General features: G+C 38.5%; 1 protein-coding gene across 2 annotated transcripts in view; it reads left to right on the top strand.

Moving 5' to 3' along the window:
* The window catches only part of TMTC1 (transmembrane O-mannosyltransferase targeting cadherins 1), a 298,740-nt gene extending 282,389 nt beyond the window's left edge, over positions 1–16,351 (top strand). For both annotated transcript variants that reach the window (XM_043882514.1, XM_043882513.1), the window contains 2 exons: positions 3,863–3,940; positions 10,422–16,351. In XM_043882514.1, coding sequence (XP_043738449.1) covers positions 3,863–3,940; positions 10,422–10,562 — 219 coding nt within the window. In that variant the 3' untranslated portion in view covers positions 10,563–16,351. The remainder of the gene's footprint in view (positions 1–3,862; positions 3,941–10,421) is intronic.
* Positions 16,352–19,468: the final 3,117 nt, after the last annotated feature.

The following is a 19,468-nucleotide window of genomic DNA, read 5'->3' as shown; positions in this document are numbered from 1 at the left end:
CTTAATAAAATTGTTATTAAATACATGGATTAAAATTAATACTCTCTCAATCTTTAATGAAACATATACCTTGAAAGCTAAGATCAATGGCATGTTTGTAGAGTGAATTTTCTGATTACTTGACATTGTAAGTTTATTTTTTTTAATAATTGAGCCTCTGGTGTTTGACTAGTAGGAGTTCTACAATACCTCTGCATTGTTTTCTGAATTATCACCTTTAGCTTGATGTCTAAAGCATTCCACATTTTGCCCTCAAGTAAGCTTTCCTCTCTCTCTCTCACTCTTTCACTCTCTGTTTGCCTTCAGTAACCCTCTGTTTTAGCTAGACTAGTGCCCCAAGGAGCTTTGACATTCCACATGTCACTATCCACCTGGTCCACCAGTCCCTGTGGAATCCCACTTATCTACCAACACAGGCCTGTGTCTCCCTCAGGAAGCCCTCCAGACCATCCTTTCATCCAGTTACTTGTTTCCTATGAACTCCTAAAACACACTTCTGTCTCTATCAGTCATTTGAAAGCATCATATCTTGTGGGTTTTTTTGTTGTTGTTGTTTTTATTTTCTTTTTTTTTCTTTTTTTTTTTTTATTAGTTGGAGGCTAATTACTTCACAACATTTCAGTGGGTTTTGTCATACATTGATATGAATCAGCCATAGATTTACACGTATTCTCCATCCCGATCCCCCCTCCCACCTCCCTCTCCACCCGATTCCTCTGGGTCTTCCCAGTGCACCAGGCCGGAGCACTTGTCTCATGCATCCCACCTGGGCTGGTGATCTGTTTCACCATAGATAATATACATGCTGTTCTTTTGAAACATCCCACCCTCACCTTCTCCCACAGAGTTCAAAAGTCTGTTCTGTATTTCTGTGTCTCTTTTTCTGTTTTGCATATAGGGTTATCATTACCATCTTTCTAAATTCCATATATATGTGTTAGTATGCTGTAATGTTCTTTATCTTTCTGGCTTACTTCACTCTGTATAATGGGCTCCAGTTTCATCCATCTCATTAGGACTGATTCAAATGAATTCTTTTCAACGGCTGTGTAATATTCCATGGTGTATATGTACCACAGCTTCCTTATCCATTCATCTGCTGATGGGCATCTAGGTTGCTTCCATGTCCTGGCTATTATAAACAGTGCTGCAATGAACATTGGGGTGCACGTGTCTCTTTCAGATCTGGTTTCCTCAGTGTGTATGCCCAGAAGTGGGATTGCTGGGTCATATGGCAATTCTATTTCCAGTTGTTTAAGAAATCTCCACACTGTTCTCCATATTGGCTGTACTAGTTTGCATTCCCACCAACAGTGTAAGAGGGTTCCCTTTTCTCCACACCCTCTCCAGCATTTACTGCTTGTAGACTTTTGGATAGCAGCCATCCTGACTGGCGTGTAATGGTACCTCATTGTGGTTTTGATTTGCATTTCTCTAATAATGAGTGATGTTGAGCATCTTTTCATGTGTTTGTTAGCCATCTGTATGTCTTCTTTGGAGAAATGTCTGTTTAGTTCTTTGGCCCATTTTTTGATTGGGTCATTTATTTTTCTGGAATTGAGCTGCAGGAGTTGCGTGTATATTTTTGAGATTAATCCTTTGTCTGTTTCTTCATTTGCTATTATTTTCTCCCAATCTGAGGGCTGTCTTTTCACCTTACTTATAGTTTCCTTTGTAGTGCAAAGGCTTTTAAGTTTCATTAGGTCCCATTTGTTTAGTTTTGCTTTTATTTCCAGTATTCTGGGAGGTGGGTCATAGAGGATCTTGCTGTGATTTATGTCAGAGAGTGTTTTGCCTATGTCCTCCTCTGGGAGTTTTATAGTTTCTGGTCTTACATTTAGATCTTTAATCCATTTTGAGTTTATTTTTGTGTATGGTGTTAGAAAGTGTTCTAGTTTCATTCTTTTACAAGTGGTTGACCAGTTTTCCCAGCACCACTTGTTAAAGAGGTTGTCTTTTTCCATTGTATATCCTTGCCTCCTTTGTCAAAGATAAGGTGTCCATAGGTTCGTGGATTTATCTCTGGGCTTTCTATTCTGTTCCATCTTGTGTTGTTAGGTTTCTCTCTCTTCTCCATCTCCCCATCTTCTCCCCTCTGTGCACATGCATGAGTGCTGGTTAGTTCCCTATTTTGACTGCATTTTCCTTGTGGAAAGGACTGCTTCCTTCTGTATTCTAAAACATAATATGTTGCATCTTAGAGGTGTTCAACGTGTATATCTTTGGAATGAAACTGATAACCCACTTTGAAATAAAAAGACATTTACAAGCATAATGAAATGTTACAGAAATGCCATATATTTTCCTCAATAAAGCCACAGGTTATAATTAATGAAGTCATACAATTATGCAAAAAAGTAAAATTTCAAATGATAAGATTGTTTTTGAAAATAAATAGTAAATAAATAGTAAATGGCTTTTAAAATATTATTGGAAAAGCACTTAAAGATATTTGGAGAAACTAATTTGAATGTGAATGTCAAAACAGAAATGGTGGCCTATTTGAGCAGAAACTGAATTCCTCTCTGCCTTGTGAAACTTTCAATGCTGTCTTTCTTTGATTATTTATAACTTACATGATCATTTGTATGAGTATTTATATGGTATCTATATCTGTCTGTATTTTATATATTGTATTAAAAACAAAAGTATTTTCTAGTTACTTGACTAATGGATTAAATAGTCATTATGGCTTGATTTGTGAGTAGGAGTAAAGCCACTGGCCAATAATAGCAGCTACGATGTTAGCTTTTTAATGTATAATTCACACGTATTAAGTAATTTAATCTTCACAACAATCATATAAGAAAGACATGCTCATTGTCTTCATCTTATGACTGAATTGAGACTTAGAGCTTTTCTAACTTATTCAAGGTCACACAGAGGACAAGAAATAAACATTTTATTCTGCTGATAAAAATTAACACAAGACATACTCTTCAGTTTATTTTAGCAACTTTTTAGCAACACAGTTTCTTAACATTTGCTTCTTTCTCCTCAAACTGAAGTAGAGGAGTGATGGCCAGATTCTAGTTATTTATGGATCTGTTCAAGTGGATTCTTATTCAGGGAAATAGCAAGGAACATTAATATATACACATGGATACTTAGCTTTGTAATCGAAGACAGTACTCTTAGCCTTTAGTTTTATTTAAAGTGACAACTCTTAAAATCAAAGCTCAATTGTGAATATAACCTTTGATTCAAAACTACATGCAAAATGTTAAAAATGTACTTCACAGATATGACATTGTGATACATGTTATTCAGACAAAAAATATTTGAGAAACAAGTAACTCTTTTCAAACACTTTAAGATCTTTCACAGGGCAGAAGAAAAACAAAGGCTTTCTAATGATTAAAACTATCCTCTGGTAAAAAATTATTAGATGCCATTAAAGAAATACAGAATACCAGTCCCTGTAAGAATTTAAGCATGGGCTGAATAATCAGATCAGATTTTGTGAGAGGGTTAAGCTGTTTAGGAAACAGAGATTCTCTATATTTTTCTTGCAAAGTCCATTTACAGTGAAAAGATCTAAGAGCACCATTTTCTCGCAGATCGAGGCCAGTGGGAAATGATGCATGTAATAGAAATCACCTGCATGCCTGGCAGGCATCTTCAGCCTCTTTAAGTCCAAAGGTTAGCTCTGCAAGGAAATTACACATTTCAGTTTCCTCCACTTTAGAATCATCAGCTTTGAAAAATAATAGAAATAAAGGGAACACCTGAGAACTAGACATGACTGTTCATTTTATCAACCATTTAAATTTCCACATATGTAGAAAATGCTTTCCACAATCCTACAGTGTTAAAGATGGGTTCTCGTTTCCCAGCCTGAAGATATTTCTTATGTATTTAGAGCTATAAAGCGGCCGTGGAGTTAAATCCAGATCAAGCACAGGCCTGGATGAACATGGGTGGAATTCAGCACATCAAGGTAAGAAAATAATTCCCATTCATGTGAACCAGGTTTTCCTTTGCGTTTTCTCTTTCTTCCCTTTAAAAGTTAGAAAAACTATTGTTAATTTCCTCTTTGAATTATTTGAATACTGAAAACATAGGTGCTTAAAAGTGTCATTAGGGTTTATGTTCACTTTATATTATCTAGACATTGAATATCATGAAGCCATTTTAAAAAACAAATCTATATAAATTAGATGTCATAATTTTATCATAAAGAAAATCATACATTAGGTATCATCATATAGTAGATAAAGTCTGCTGTGTGCACTAAAGTTTTGTTGGAGCTACACTAATACAGCTTATTTTTCTGTAGCTTAACTCACTGTCAAGATATGGGGTTATTATTTCTTATACTTAGTGTATCTTTTATTACCTGACATACTGAAAAGTGTGGTTGGTTGTTTGTTTTCAAGAGAAGCAGCTGCCTTTGAGTTAATAATTGGAAGCTACCCTTGACAGGAAATCAAAGATTCACGGACACTCATTCATCCATCCATTCATTTGATAAGCATTGCTAGAGAACATCCCATGTACCAGGTACATGTCTAGGTATTGGGAATAATGCAGTGAACACAAGGCAAAAATATCTGTTCTTGTGGAGCTAACATTCTAGTAGGGGAAAACAGGCAATAACTAAATACATGTGTGTATGTGTGCATGCATGCTCAGTCATGTCTGACTCTTTGCAACCACGGGGACTGTAGCCCACCAGGCTCTTCTGTTCATGGGATTCTCCAGGCAAGACTACTGAGTGGATTGCCATTTCCTGCTCCAGGGGATTTTTCCAACCCAGGAATCAAACCCACATCTCCGGCACTGGCAGGCGGATTCTTTACCACTGTGCCACCTGGGAAACCCACATATATACATATACACATGAAATATATCAGATAGTGAAAAGTGCTATAGAGAATAAAAGAATGAAAGAAGATAGCAAGTGCTGGGGGTAAAAGCTGAAATTTTAAATTGAGGTGGTTAGGGATGGCCTTAGTTAAAAAGTGGTGTTTCAACAAAGATCTGAAAGGAGCAAGCCACATGGCAAAAGTAGGACAGTGTACGTGCAGAGGTTCTGAGATATGAGTGTGCCAGTGAATCTGAAGAACAGGGAGGAGGCAGGTGAGAGGAAATGATAGAAACCGGGACGGAGAGGTCACAAGGACAGATGATACAGGGCATTGAAGGAAGGGGACTGTGAGGTCTTCAGCTCTTATGCCAAACAATTTGGGATCCTTGGAGGACTTCGAGCAGAGAAATGCAATGGTCTTATATGATTTTAAAGGATCACTCTTATTTAGCTAGCTTATTTTCAGGCTTCTCTCAACCTTTACCCTGACAAAATAGCAAGATGGTAATTATAATTTAAACAAAGGATAAATAGGGTTTATGATTAAGTGGGAACTGATCACTCCCAGAAACACAACAAAACAAAAATGTGATCCATAACTATACAGATGGAAGGGAATAATAGGATAGGATAGTCTGTAGCTATTAGCCTCGATCTAACAGAGGAACACAGGGCTTCCCAGGTGGCACCAGTGGTAAAGAATCCACCTGCCAACGCAGGAGATGCAAGAGACACAGATTTTATTTCTGGGTTGGCAATATTGCTTGGAGGAGGAAATGGCAACCCACTCCAGTGTTCTTGCCTGGGAAATCCCATTGAAAGAGGAGCCTGGATGGCTGCCATCCATGGGGTCACAAAGAGTTGGACACAACTAAGCAACTAACACTTTCACTCAGTCCAATACAGATATATAGATCAGGCACATGACTTGGATGTGGTCATTTTGATGTCACCATCAGGATGCAGGATTATCATCATGAGGCCTTCAAGAACAAACATTAATTTTCTGTGACCTTTGCCTTGCCAGGAAATATGTGCCTCGAGCAGTATTATCCCAGTCCTGGGCCCTACTCCTTGCCTGAGTCTGGGTGAAGCTTAGGAAATACTGAGGGCTGGAGCAAGGTTGATAGTTGAAATAAAACTTTGCAAGGAGATGACACAAACATAGGGAAGGAAAGATGTGCTCATACTATTGGCAATAAAAGACGATATTTTTCATAAAGTTCTATTTAAAATGAAATGGATGAAGCAGAAAACCTATAATACATTTTTTATTACTGGAGTTTCCCTTGTGGTTCAGATGGTAAAGAAAGTACCTATAATGCAGGAGACCTGGGTTCGATTCCTGGGTCAGGAAGATACCCTGGAGAAGGGAATGGCAATGCACTCCAATATTCTTGCTTGGAGAATTCCATAGATAGAGGAGCCTGGCAGGCTTCTGTCCATGGGGTTGAAAAGAGTTGGATGCAACTGAGTGACTAACACTTTCACTTTCATAATCAGAGCTCCAAAGAATAGCAAGGAGAGATAGGAAAGACATCCTTAGTGATCAGTGCAAAGAAATAAAGGAAAATAATAGAATGGGGAAGACTAGAGATCTCTTCAAGAAAATTAGAGATGCCAAGGGAACATTTCATGCAAAGATGAGCACAATAAAGGACAGAAATAGTATGAACCTAACAGAAGCAGAAGATATTAAGAAGAGGTGGCAAGAATACACAGAAGAACTATACAAAAAAGATCTTCATGACCCAGATAACCACAATGGTGTGATCACTCAACTAGAGCCAGACATCCTGGAATGCAAAGTCAAGTGGGCCTTAGGAAGCATCTCTCCGAACAAAGATGGTGGAGGTGATGGAATAGCTGAGCTATTTCAAATCCTGAAAGATGATGTTGTGAAAGTGCTACACTTAATATGCCAACAAATTTGGAAAACTTAGCAGTGGCCACAGGACTGGAAAAGGTCAGTTTTCATTTCAATCCCAAAGAAGGGCAATGCCAAAGAATGCTCAGACTACCACACAATTGCACTCATCTCACACGCTAGCAAAGTAATGCTCAAAATTCTCCAAGCCAGGCTTCAACAGTATGTGAACCGTGAACTTCCAGATGTTCAAGCTGGATTTAGAAAAGGCAGAGGAACCAGAGATCAAATTGCCAACATCCATTGGATTATAAAAAAGCAAGAGAGTTCCAGAAAAACATCTACTTTTGCTTTACTGACTACACCAAAGCCTTTGACTGTGTGGATCACAACAAACTGTGGAAAATTCTGAAAAAGATGGGAATATCAGACCACCTCACCTGCCTTCTGAGATATCTATATGCAGGTCAAGAAACAACAGTTAGAGCTGGACATGGAACAATGGACTGGTTCCAAATAGGGAAAGGAGTCCATCAAGGCTGTATATTGTCACCCTGCTTATTTAACTTATATGCAGAGTACATCATGCAAAATTCTGGGCTGAATGAAGCACAAGCTGGAATCAAGATTGCTGGGAGAAATATCAATAACCTCAGATATGCAAATGACACCACCCTTATGGCAGAAAGTGAAGAACTAAAGAGCCTCTTGATGAAAGTGAAAGAGGAGAGTGAAAAAGTTGGCTTAAAACTCAACATTCAGAAAACTAAGATCATGGCATCCGGTCCCATCACTTCATGACAATTAGATGGGGAAACAATGGAAACAGTGAGAGACTTTATCTTCTTGGGCTCCAAAATCACTGCAAATGGTGACTGCAGTCATGAAATTAAAAGACACTTGCTCCTTGGAAGAAAAGCTATGACCACCCTAGACAGCACATTAAAAAGCAGAGACATTATTTTGCTGACAGAAGTCCATCTAGTCAAAGCTATGGTTTTTCCAGTAATCATGTATGGATGTGTGAGCTGGGCTATAAAGAAAGCTGAGCACTGAAGAATTGATGCTTTTGAACTGTGGTGTTGGAGAAGACTCTTGTGAGTACCTTGGACTAGAAGGAGATCAAACCAGTCAATCCTAAAGGAAATCAGTCCTGAATATTCATTGGAAGGACTGAAGCTGAAGCTCCAATACTTTGGCCACCTGATGCAAAGAACTGACTCACTGGAAAAGACCCTGATGCTGGGAAAGATTGAAGGCAGGAAGAGAAGGGGATGACAGAGGATGAGATGGTTGGATGGCATCACCAACTCAACGGCCATGAGTTTGAACAAGCTCTGGGAATTGGCAATGGACAGGGAGCCCTGGTTTACTGCAGTCCATGGGGTCACAAAGAGTCGGACACGGCTGAGCCACTGAACTGAACTGAACTGAATCAGAGTTGCACCAACTGGGCCATATCACCAAGTACTATTTTCAGTTCTACCTTATGACATTAGTGCATTTTCTAGGATGGAACTGGCTAATAGAACTTTCTTCAATGATGGAAATGCTCCATGTATGTACTGTCCAAGGCAGTAGCCACTAGCCCATTGTGGCTGTTGAGCACTTAAAATGTGGTTGGTGCAATTGAGCAACTCAATTCTTAATTAATCATCATTAACTTAAATTTAAATAGACACATGGGACTAGTGGCCTTCATAGTAGCTAGCACAGTTCTAGAAATTGGATAATTCAAATTCCCCACCTAGCACCTTTAGAAATTGGGGACATTGAATTAAGGGATATAACTTTAAAAAGTCTTCCAGTTTCATTATGAAAAGAGCAATTCGAGGGAGAGAAAATAACTCTATGACTAGATTTTGTTGAAAAGACAGAGAAAGCTGGTGATCCGAGATGGTGATGCCTGGTATCAGGCTGAGGCCTAAATACAGAGAAACCTCTTGGGTAAACCATTTCAAAATCAACCACAATAAGAACACAGTTTGAGAGCAATCTGAGAGCCACAGATGTTTGGTTGTCTACATATATGTGCTATGCTAAAGAAACGTCAAGAGGCAATCTGAAGATTAAATACTTGAATTTTAAAAAATAGTCATGTAGCTAAATCCAGGTTCTTATTTGTTCAGAATTCTGTTTAGCCTCTTATCAGAATCAGTGTTAATAATCTGAAATACTTTCATTTATGCACATGCCAGTGCCTAGATTCCCAACGTAGAATTACCTGTTCTGTGATTTTTACTCTCCTTTTCACCAATATGACAAGTGAATATCATAAGAAATAGTGTTTACTCATTTACACACAGTCATTTAATGGGCTTCCCAGGTAGTACTAGTGGTGAAGAACCTGACTGCCAATGCAGGAGACATAAGAGATGCAGCTTTGATCCCTGGGTTGGGAAGATCCCCTGGAGGAGGGCATGGCAACCCACTCCAGTATTCTTACCTGGAAAATCCCATGGACATAGGAGACAGGCAGGCTACAGTCCCTAGGGATGCAAAGAAGCAGACACGACTAAAGCAACTTAACACACATACACACAGTCATTTAATAATAACAGTAATGATGGCATCAGATTGAGTGCTCATTATATGGCAGGCAGGTGTCTAAGGTCCTGACACTCAGGAGGTAGTTCATTTACGCATTCGATAAATACTGGTTGATATTGCTACATAGTACTTTTACTCTAAGAGGTACTATTTTAAGTTGTAATGAAAATTTAGAGAGTAACTGGTCTTTATCCACATGGAGCTGTAACTGAGAGTAAAATGGAACAAATTCATGGTTTTTTAGAATGAAGAGATCTCTATCGATCTTAGTGCTAAGACTTGGCAGCACACAGATCTTAAAGAGAGTCAACCATACAGAAGGAATGCATTTAGTGGCAGAAAAGAATCTGGGAAAAAAGTTAATAATTCTGACTTCTTGTCAGGGACCTTCTGGGACCAGGCACATGTGGTTGCCAGTTAAACTGAAATATTTAATTTATTCAAAAACAAAACAGATGGGGATCAATAGAGGGTGGAGACAGGGGTCTTTAGCAGATCTGGAGCAACATGCCTTCTCTCCTACCTTTAGAGTATCCAGCAGACATATATGGTCACACACCTTGAGTATGGGATAAATTTGACTCCATATTATTTATTATCAGTTCTCTTCATTTTATAAAAACATATTTGCACTAAAGCCTGTATTAGGCAAAAGTTGCTTTTATGTTTTAAGGTGAAGATTAAAATATTTACTGTCATTAAGTGGGTATAATAGATTCCTAAACTATCTAGTTTTTAATCATTACTCTTGCAATCTCAAAAATATTTCTCTCTCTCTCTCTCACACATCCCCCTTTCCCCGGACTCAACCTTCTCTTTCTTCCCTTCACTCTAATTATGAATTTTCAGGGCTCTGGTTCCATTTGATTACAAAGGAATAGTGTTAACCCTATGAGAACACTGAGATGATAGCTTCATACACTGTATTAATAGAATTGAAAATCTGTTTTCCTGCCATTTAACCTTATGGCATAACCCATATCTTTCACATTCTCCATCTGGTCTGGTACTTAAACAAATGGATTCTCCAAGAGCACCAACAGATAAGGATGAAATTATACAAGCAGACAGGGTCTCCTTATGAGGACATTAATGTTAAAATGGACCAGAAGGTCTGTTTCTTAGTCTCCCCATTCTTCAAGCAAGCATTCTGATGGATCAAAACATAATTATCCCTTTTCTTTTTCTCTGCAGGGAAACTACGTGTCTGCAAGAACTTATTATGAAAGAGCCTTACAGCTGGTTCCAGACAGCAAACTACTGCAGGAAAATCTCGCCAAATTGGATCGCCTTGAGAAAAGATTACAGGAAGTTCGAGAAAAGAACCAAACGTAGCAGCATTTGACCCAGTCTCAAGGGACGGTGCTGGTGTCTTTGGAAGAGGAAGAAGTGACAGAAGCTTTGCTTTCACATCAGTTGGGGCATGACCAATGGCATTTTCCCTGTCACTCCGAGTTCAGGGTGACACATTTTGGGACACCTGCTGGTAACGCTGTGCTGGGGACTTGCATTTCCATGAAAGAAGAAAAAAAGAGCAAGCAGGGGCTAGGAGACCTGAGATGGAAGGAAAACAGCAGCTGCACATTTTACAGAATTTTTTCTTGCTTTAATTCTAGATTTCCTTTCATATATGTGTCTGCTTTTTCAACCTGGAAATCTAATTCCATTTCTTAGTGTAGACATTTCTTGGTGTAGCCTCCCAGAAATAGAGGCTTGAAATGCTACGAAGGCATGGCATCTCTTCTTTATGAGATGAGATATTTCAGAGAGGATAAATCCTCTGGGATAAACCATTTGGGAAATTCTTCCAAGAGGTAGCTCATTTAATTCTCTGAACTGGAAATGAGTATCTCACAGTTTTTGTAAAACCTTCTGGAATATATGGGGAAAGAGGCTGTTGTTAAGTCAGCTTTATCTTATATCCTTTTGAGGATATTGCTAGAGCAAGTTATACTATAGAGAAGTAAATTAAATTCCAGTCTGATACAAGCTGTTTTTCCATTGCCTAATATATCAATAAGGAAGTTTCTGGAATTGTGTATGGGTATTCATATTCCTATGGGAAAAGCAAGGATCTTAGTACCCCGATTGTTTATGGAAATGTTTTAAATTATTTTAATTTTATTACAAGTATTATTGGAGTAGTGGTTCTGCTCTAAGATTTCATAAGTGCTTTTAAATATCATAAATGTTTCCACCTCCAAATATATTGTTATTTTGGTGGAGAAAAAAATAGTATATTCTACATGAGAATTATTAAAGATATTAATTGAGAGAAATGTTCTACTTTATTATCTTAACTTTCAGAGATTATTTTTTGAAAATATATTTAATCATTGAGGAATATTTACAGTATATTACAGAAATCTTCATAGACTCTAAATGGGTGTAAAGAAGCTCTATTGATTGATCTTCCTAGGCTTAATGAGAATTTTGTGCTTAAAACATGGATGCTAGAACCTGCAGTTCTTGGTTCTATGTTTGGAATTTTGGAGATTTCATGGAAAATGCTCAAAAAAATCTAGGAAAGAAAATCTAAATTCATAATTTTAAAATATGTATATTTATATTTAAAAGGTATGGATGGCAAAGTTGAACTTACAATTTGACATTTGTCTTTTAGTGTTATTTATTTCATAACTTATAAAATATTTAATATATGCACACATTTTTCTCTGTACATAGTGGTTTTAGTAGCAGCTTTTACAACTGATCATACAAAAATTATAAATCTAAACTACAAAGTAATTAAGTTTCCACCATCCCTCAAAAATTTTGTATTGATTATTCACTTGCTAAAGTTAAAGAAATTAGGAACCAGCCATCAGGGTTTGGGTGGTAATATATTTTGGAGTTGAAGAAATTGGAATATGTGATTCTAATTTGGTTTTCATCATAAACGTAAATAAAAACAAACAAAACCTACTCTGGACAGTGCTGTTCCTGGTGCCAAGCCAGGTATCATACACATTTAGTAGCTTGAGGCACACGGATGTCACATGCTCCAGCCAGAGCCGCCTCTTTTCAACCCCAGAAGCAGAAAGCACTGCCTCTGTGTTGTTATTATTACTTTTTGTCAAGGTAAATCTAGATAAAAGGAAAAAAAATTTCTTTGGAAAGGGATGATGCCAGGAATATTTTAAATACGAAGGATTATGGAATTTAAATTAGCATACATGTTTGTGTGTATCAGTAATCCAATAATGTATATATTACAACTATGATCTTCTGTTTCTAATAGTCTTTAATGTTATAGATCATAAATGTATCTAAAATTTCATTTCAAATATTTTTAGTTCCCCAAATTATACTTCTGTAGTCCTAAGGTCAAGAAATGTACTATAATATTTATTATAAAATAACTACTCCACCCCCAAAATGAAAAACATGGAACCCTAGCTAAAAACAATATCTAGTACTTTAATTATAAACTTTTTAGAATAATCAGTAATGAAAATTTATACTTAGAAAGTTAATGGAAAAGATCAAGCCCCAAATTTTGAAAAGGAATTATGCCTTATCTGAAGGGCTGCTAAAGATATGAGAGTACATTTGTTGGAATAATTGCAATGGCTATTACAGCCTAAAAGTTTCTGAGAGAAAAGGGTCATGTGGCCTTCAGGAGACTTTTTTTGCCTTCTTTTGGATGCTTTTCTCTCTCCCCATCTGTCTCTGTTTTCTGTCTCGTGTCTCTCTCCCCCCTTCCTTTCCCCTCTCCCCCCACCAACCCCTCCATCTCTCTCCCTCCCTCTCTTTGTCTTTCTCATTCTATCACTGTCTCATTCTGTCTGCGCACACTGGCATCTCTTTGAACATTAGAAGTAAGCACTTCTTGTTGGATCAGGTATTTCTGTCCTGAGTTAATACTTTCACTTAGATGTGGCCAATGAAATAGCTTTCATAGTTGCATGGTACCTATAAAAAAGTAAATCACACATTATTTTTCAAAGATATTAAGTGTATTTTATAACTATTTTTATTTGCTCTTATAACATGAAATATTATGTGGAACTCATCCTTATCAAAATAAGAATGGGGTGCCCTGGCTAGTCATGGAGTTCATCCAGGTTCCCTTAACAAAAGCAGGCTTGGCTATGAGTTCATAGCCTCTTTCTGAGATGGAATTGCAGAGCCAGCTTTGTGGACATGCAGTCTCTGCAGGCCTCAGGGTCTTGCACTCAGATGTACTTTGTGCTTGGCTGGATGCTCTGCTTGAAATTCTTAGTAATTTTTTAACAAAGGGTCCTACAATTCTATTTTGCCCGGGACAGGAGGGAACATCAAACAAGGCTGGAGTTGGTTCAGTCTATCTAACCTGTCCGTCCGTCCAGGATAGAACCAGTTCAGCTTGCCTTCAGATTCTCCAATAAGTGGTAGCCCTTTCACACGCCTTTTGACATAGAAGCCACCAGAATGGCTTTACAAGCTTATGTTAACCTTAAGGATTATTCAGGATTTTAAAGCTGACTCAGATGTTTTCAACCTGTTAATGGTATTCATGAAATATGGTTCATTGATTAACTGCAGCGAACTAAACCAAAGATTCAAATACCTTGAAGGAAAGGAAATTTTATTTTAGGGACTCCTGAGATATATTCTTTTAGGTCTGTTTATTTTAAAGCGCATCACAAAACAAAGAGGATGTCAGCACTTGGATTCCAGCTCCCCACAGCACTTCACAGCCCCCAGTGTAGGCGTCTGACGTGCCTAACACGTAGGACCTCATTCGATGTAGGGCTTTGCAGTGGTGGTGCAGCTGCTTTTCAGCAAGGCTAAATGAGAAAATCCAAAGCTTTGCACACAAACCGACTGGAAAAACTAATTTGAGGAGGAGTAAAAAGCAAATGTGGGTTTCACACTGTTTGTTTCAAACCTTCCAAGCCCCTCAAATTGAAACGCCACATTCAGCTGACAGCTGAGATCTCACCCCTCACACACAGGTGCTCTAGGCCCTAGTGGACTTGAAAATAACCATGTGCACTTTGGGAATCACTGGACCTCGGCCGCTCAGGTTGAGATTCTGGTATGCAGCCAGGCTGGAGAACCACTGCAGGCTTTAATAAGAGTTTTAACCTTTAATAAGAGTTTATGACTTTTACCAGGAGATGTTTACAGTCTTACAATTTTCACTTTTAAATTTAGACTAAAGTGAGCCAAAGAATTTCAAAGAATGACTTAACAGCACAATTGGTTAGTTGAAGCTGCCATGCCAAGATTGACAAACAGGTGGGTTGGCTGAGGTGGTTTTGCATTTGTGGCAACAGGATGATAATTTGATCTTATATTTACAGAACTCCTGGTTCTCAGATGGAGAATGGTCCTGCTATTTTCATGTACCAGACGAGGAGTCCAGTATATAAAACTCATGTTTTGTTATGGCTCATAGAAGGGTCCATGACATAAGTTTATGCCTACACCTGTATCTCTTTTTTTAAGTTACACACGTCAACTTTTGTTAATTATTTCTTAATTGTACTCATTACAATAAGCTTTTAAAATGTTTTTCTCTGATTTGTGATAGATTTGTACCTTAGATCAATAAATCTATAGGTTATAGTAACAGCACTCAAAGCAAATGTAGTTATAGGCATTTGTTTAATTTTTTCATAGTTTCCAAATCACATTTACTTTGATAAAAGAGCATGTTGGCATTTCCCATTAATAACAACAAAAACAACTATCTAAATGGCATCTTTTGACATTTTAAAAGAGAAAAAAAAAACCTGTCAAATCTTATGTTTAGGCTACAATTGAATAAGATAAAAAGTTACAATGCAAAAATGTAGGGAAATATAACTTTGTATGATTATTCTTGAAGTTTCTGATGTGACAAGTATGTTGAGCAATCCTTACAAAAATAGAACTTCCTTATTTTTGTCTGTTAGTAGCCACATAACTTAAAGAAAACAAATGAAATAACTTCAATCAAGCTATGGTTTATTATCAGTAAAATATAATGTCACAACAGAATTGGTATCTATCAATTGGCTCATATAAAAATGTTCTAATTTTATCACCAAGGATCCTTTCCATTAAAACCTTTAGGGCACATAACTGGTAAAATTAGCATCATCACAATATGGGGTCATTATTAGTTTGTAAGTTTAGATCAACATTTGCCACAAACTAAAAAGAGCTCTCTATGTCCAGAAATCCAGGACATTTTTTCCCATTCTCAGTGGTGCACATGGTGTGTATTTGTATCATGGTGGATACAAGTAATACAAATGTGCATAATGTCCTTTTGGGGTTGTCTTGTTGCTCCATAGAAGGGGAGACTCAATCCAAGAATCTGGAGATCTGGAATCTAGTTCTGCTCTGCCACAAAGGAGTACCGGGACAAGTTACCAATTGTCTCAGTCACGTTTACCATACATTAAAGGAGTGGTTAATTCTATGGACCTATCAAGCTCTGTGAGTCCCCTGAATCCAAATAGAAAGCCCACTGCCTCTGAAGAGGTAACTGTTGAGTGAGGCTCTTAGTTTTAGAAATTCTTAAGATAATGATTGCAGCAAAACACAGAACCCTATGAGTGACTGAACTGCCCGTATACTTTAATGTGACAGAGGTAAATACTCCTGTTTTGCAGTCTCCATTCCCTTCTCCAGGGGATCATTCCTGGGTCAGGAGGATCCCCTGGAGAAGGAAATGGCAACCCACTCCAGTACTCTTGCCTGCAGAATTCCATGCACAGAGGAGCCTGGCAGGCTACAGTCCATGGGATCACAAAGAGTTGAACACGACTGAGTGACTAACACTTTCACACGTAAAAATTAGCGATTTTGTTGTTTCTGGGGAAAAAAAATATTTTTAAATTTCCTCCAAAGGCATTAAAGTATCTGTAGAAACCATGGCCTGCTTTTATAATGTGGAAATCAGCTGACTTGCTGTGACTCACCCACCCTTCCTTTTGTTAGATGGAAATACTTGTATCATGTTTTTCAGATTGCTTTGATCAGTTGTATATAAATGTACATTTTTGTTACTTTTGCTGTGCCAGTTAGAAATATATCTCCCATAAAGGATTTCTCCCATTTAAGTCTGATTGTGTACACTTTGCCTAGGTCTTTCCAAAGTGAAATTTATGTAAATGTATATTTTATATAAAATATGATGAAAATAATTAAGTCTGGTTTCAATCTCTCAAGTGGTCTGTGGTTAGTACCCACTGAAATTTATGTCACCATTAGGTGCCCACTTTTAAAATAAAAAATACCATCTTTCTTCCTTTCCCCCATCATTCATTCATCACATTGTTCTGTGTGCACTGTGCCTGCTGTCCTTTTCATGCCACACAATGACCATTTCAGTACTTACCCATTCCAGATACCCTCCCCTCATTTACTGAGGAGATGCCTTCACCTCTTTCTTGATGGTGTAAATACAGAGTAGAAAACAGGTACTTCCTCAGTATCCTGCACTCTGCAAACTTACCTGCATCTAATTCTCCCCTCTCTCCTGTTGCTACAATGGAAAAAGAGGATCCTGGGCCCTGGATATCACTTCTTTAACCTCTTTCTTTTTCTTCTTTAACTTCTTCCTTTTGCTGCTCTTGTCAATTCAGTTCTATTTTAAAACACAGATACCAGTAGCCACCATGAAGATCTCTTGGGAAAAAACCTTTCCTTTATTCCTTTTCATCTCTAGCTACTACCGCATCTCTTTATCTCCTTCACAGCCAAACTATCAGAATAAATTGTCTCCACTCATTCTATCTCCGTCCTTCACATTCTGTCTGCATCCTAGTGAAATCTGTGCCTGCAATAAATTCAAAGGAAATTGCTGTTTCTAATGTCACCAATGATCACTTTACTGCCCATTCCTAGGCCTTGTGGGACTTGGGAGAAGGTTCTAGTTCTAGAGTTTGGACCAGTGTTTTAGTGGGGATGGAAAAACTTATTTTTTAAACAAAACATTATGTACCCATGGTTTACTTATTGCTCATGGGTTAAACTCCTAACACTCCTAATTTTTCCACTATCCTTAGAATTGGGGCATCCATCAAGTGTCCTGGAAGGCCTCCAATAGCAGATTACTATTATGCTGCCCTAATGAAATTATGTTCAAATTCAAGGCAGGTTTCTCAATCCAATTTGGGATAGTCCAGCTCACTCTGCTTGACATCCTTTCCTTTTCTATAGTTTTGTGGTTTTTCTTTAAATAGAATAGTTCCATTTCAGCATCACCACAAACTCAATTTATATTTAAACCATCATCTTACTAGCAAATTTACATCTGAAACTAATGACTTGGCTTTTGATATATATGCAATTCACAATGAATGATTCTTTTTCGATTTAATGGAAAGGTATTTTTTTTAGGGCTGAAAGGGAACAATCCTCTGTATTAGAAGGACAAGGTCTCACTTAAGACTGGGAGTTTGAACTCTGGAAACAAAGGGAGCTGTGCTGTAACAGGAAATGATGTCCAACCCCATGGAGACTTCAGGTCTGAAGCAAAACACTAATGTCCTGCAAAGCTGTGTGCATATCATGTGTACAAGACTGCAAGGGGACATGGTTTCTGAGCTTCATGAGAAAGTGAGCCATGAACTTGAACATTGTGCGTCCAACTTGCATTTTTCCTTTCCTTCTCTCTCATTTTGTAAGAGTTTTGTAGTACCTTTAATATGACCCTCTCTTGCTAAGAAAAAAGAGGAGTTTGGGTCCATTTGGAGGATCTGAGCTCTTTTGGAGAGTAGTGAGTCCCTGAGGCTACAAATGGTTATGGTAATACCTGTGGGATTCCTACAGTAAAAGCGAAACTCAGAGATTAGCGTGTTGAGGGCTACTACCTGGAGATTCCCTGGAGAACTCAGGTGTGGTTGTATATCTTCAGGAAAGAGCTGTTTACCTTACCAAGCCCCCTCCCGGTGTCCCCTCAACACTCAAGCTCAAAACCCAGGAGTCATCTACTCAAACTGTCATCCAAGGTGTGTTTGCTTAAAACGATGCTACTCTCAAAAACAATTCAGTCCAACAGAACTATATGATGATGACAGTGTTTTGTATCCATGCTGTCCAATATGGTAGCCACTAGCTACAGGTGGCTGGTAAGCACTTAAGGTATAGCTAGTGTGACTGAGGAACTCAATTTTTACGTTAGCTAATATTAATTTGAATAACCACATATGGCTAGTGTCTACTCTATTGAATAGTGCAGCTCTAGAGCTTTTCAATGGTCTAAGACTTGAGATATAAAGATCATAGAAACTTCTTTCAGATTCATGAAACAAAAAGGTTTGAGATGGTATGTCTAAGTTTGGGTGCCAATCCCATTCTTTGAGCTTTTTGCCCAAGGTTCCCAGTTCACCTGCTGCTTCTTCCCTCAGCTGTCACCTGCCCATCCCTGTACCTCCATTCCCTCCACTTTGACCATCTCTTTTCCTGTCCTTCTGCCTACCACTTGTCTCCCTAATTTGTTTACCCTTCTACCTCAAGGAGCTTTTATCTCTATTTTATACAGAGGTGAGACAATTGGGCCTGGGTGTCTAGGTTAGTTAATATATATAGTGTTCACTTAACTTTGTTCTCATTTTTTGATAAATTATAAATCAATGACTAATTCCAGCTTTATTCCTCTCCCAACCTCAAGCTATTTTGTTACAAATTACTTACTAGAAAATAATATTGATTGAAAAAATGCTGACATACCAGTGAATTCATTTTAATGATCTTAAATGCTGGATCCTACAGCTTTGGTCCATTCCACTGAAGCTGATGATAACACTGACACCCAAAAAAGGAATAGGGCAGAAACCTGATGGTTCATATCCAGTGCTTTTGAAAACTCGGGAGTGTCAAGATCTTCAACGAGCTTCTTAGAAGCTGGGTGGGATCTTTAATACTCAAACTTCCAAGAGTCCTCCTCCTTTCAGGGTCAGCTTGCCTGTGTCCTGCATGGGTACCCAGCTTCCTTGACCCTGAGACTTGGGCCACATTCCCTGACTGGGAACAGAAATCACCTGCGCCGAGCATTCTAGGCCATTGATCCCCTTGGTCCTGCATCTGTCCTAGCATCTCCTGCATCTGACTCTGGCTCGCCTGCAAGGTTACCTCGCGCCTGTCTGCAGAGGTGGATGGCGGGGACGCGATGACACCTGGGCGGCCGAAGAGCAGCTGCGGCTGGGCTGGCCCTGAGGAGGGACACCTGTGCGCCCCCCACCCACACTGCCCCCGGCTCGGAAGGACGGAGTGATGTAGGCGGGCGCTTCCGGGAGCTCAGAGCAGTGAGGCCGGAG

The sequence above is a fragment of the Cervus elaphus genome, chromosome 22 (genome assembly GCF_910594005.1).
Source record: "Cervus elaphus chromosome 22, mCerEla1.1, whole genome shotgun sequence".
Lineage (NCBI taxonomy): Eukaryota > Metazoa > Chordata > Mammalia > Artiodactyla > Cervidae > Cervus > Cervus elaphus.
Note: the sequence above shows the minus strand (reverse complement) of the source record. Positions and strands in the feature narration are given on the sequence as shown.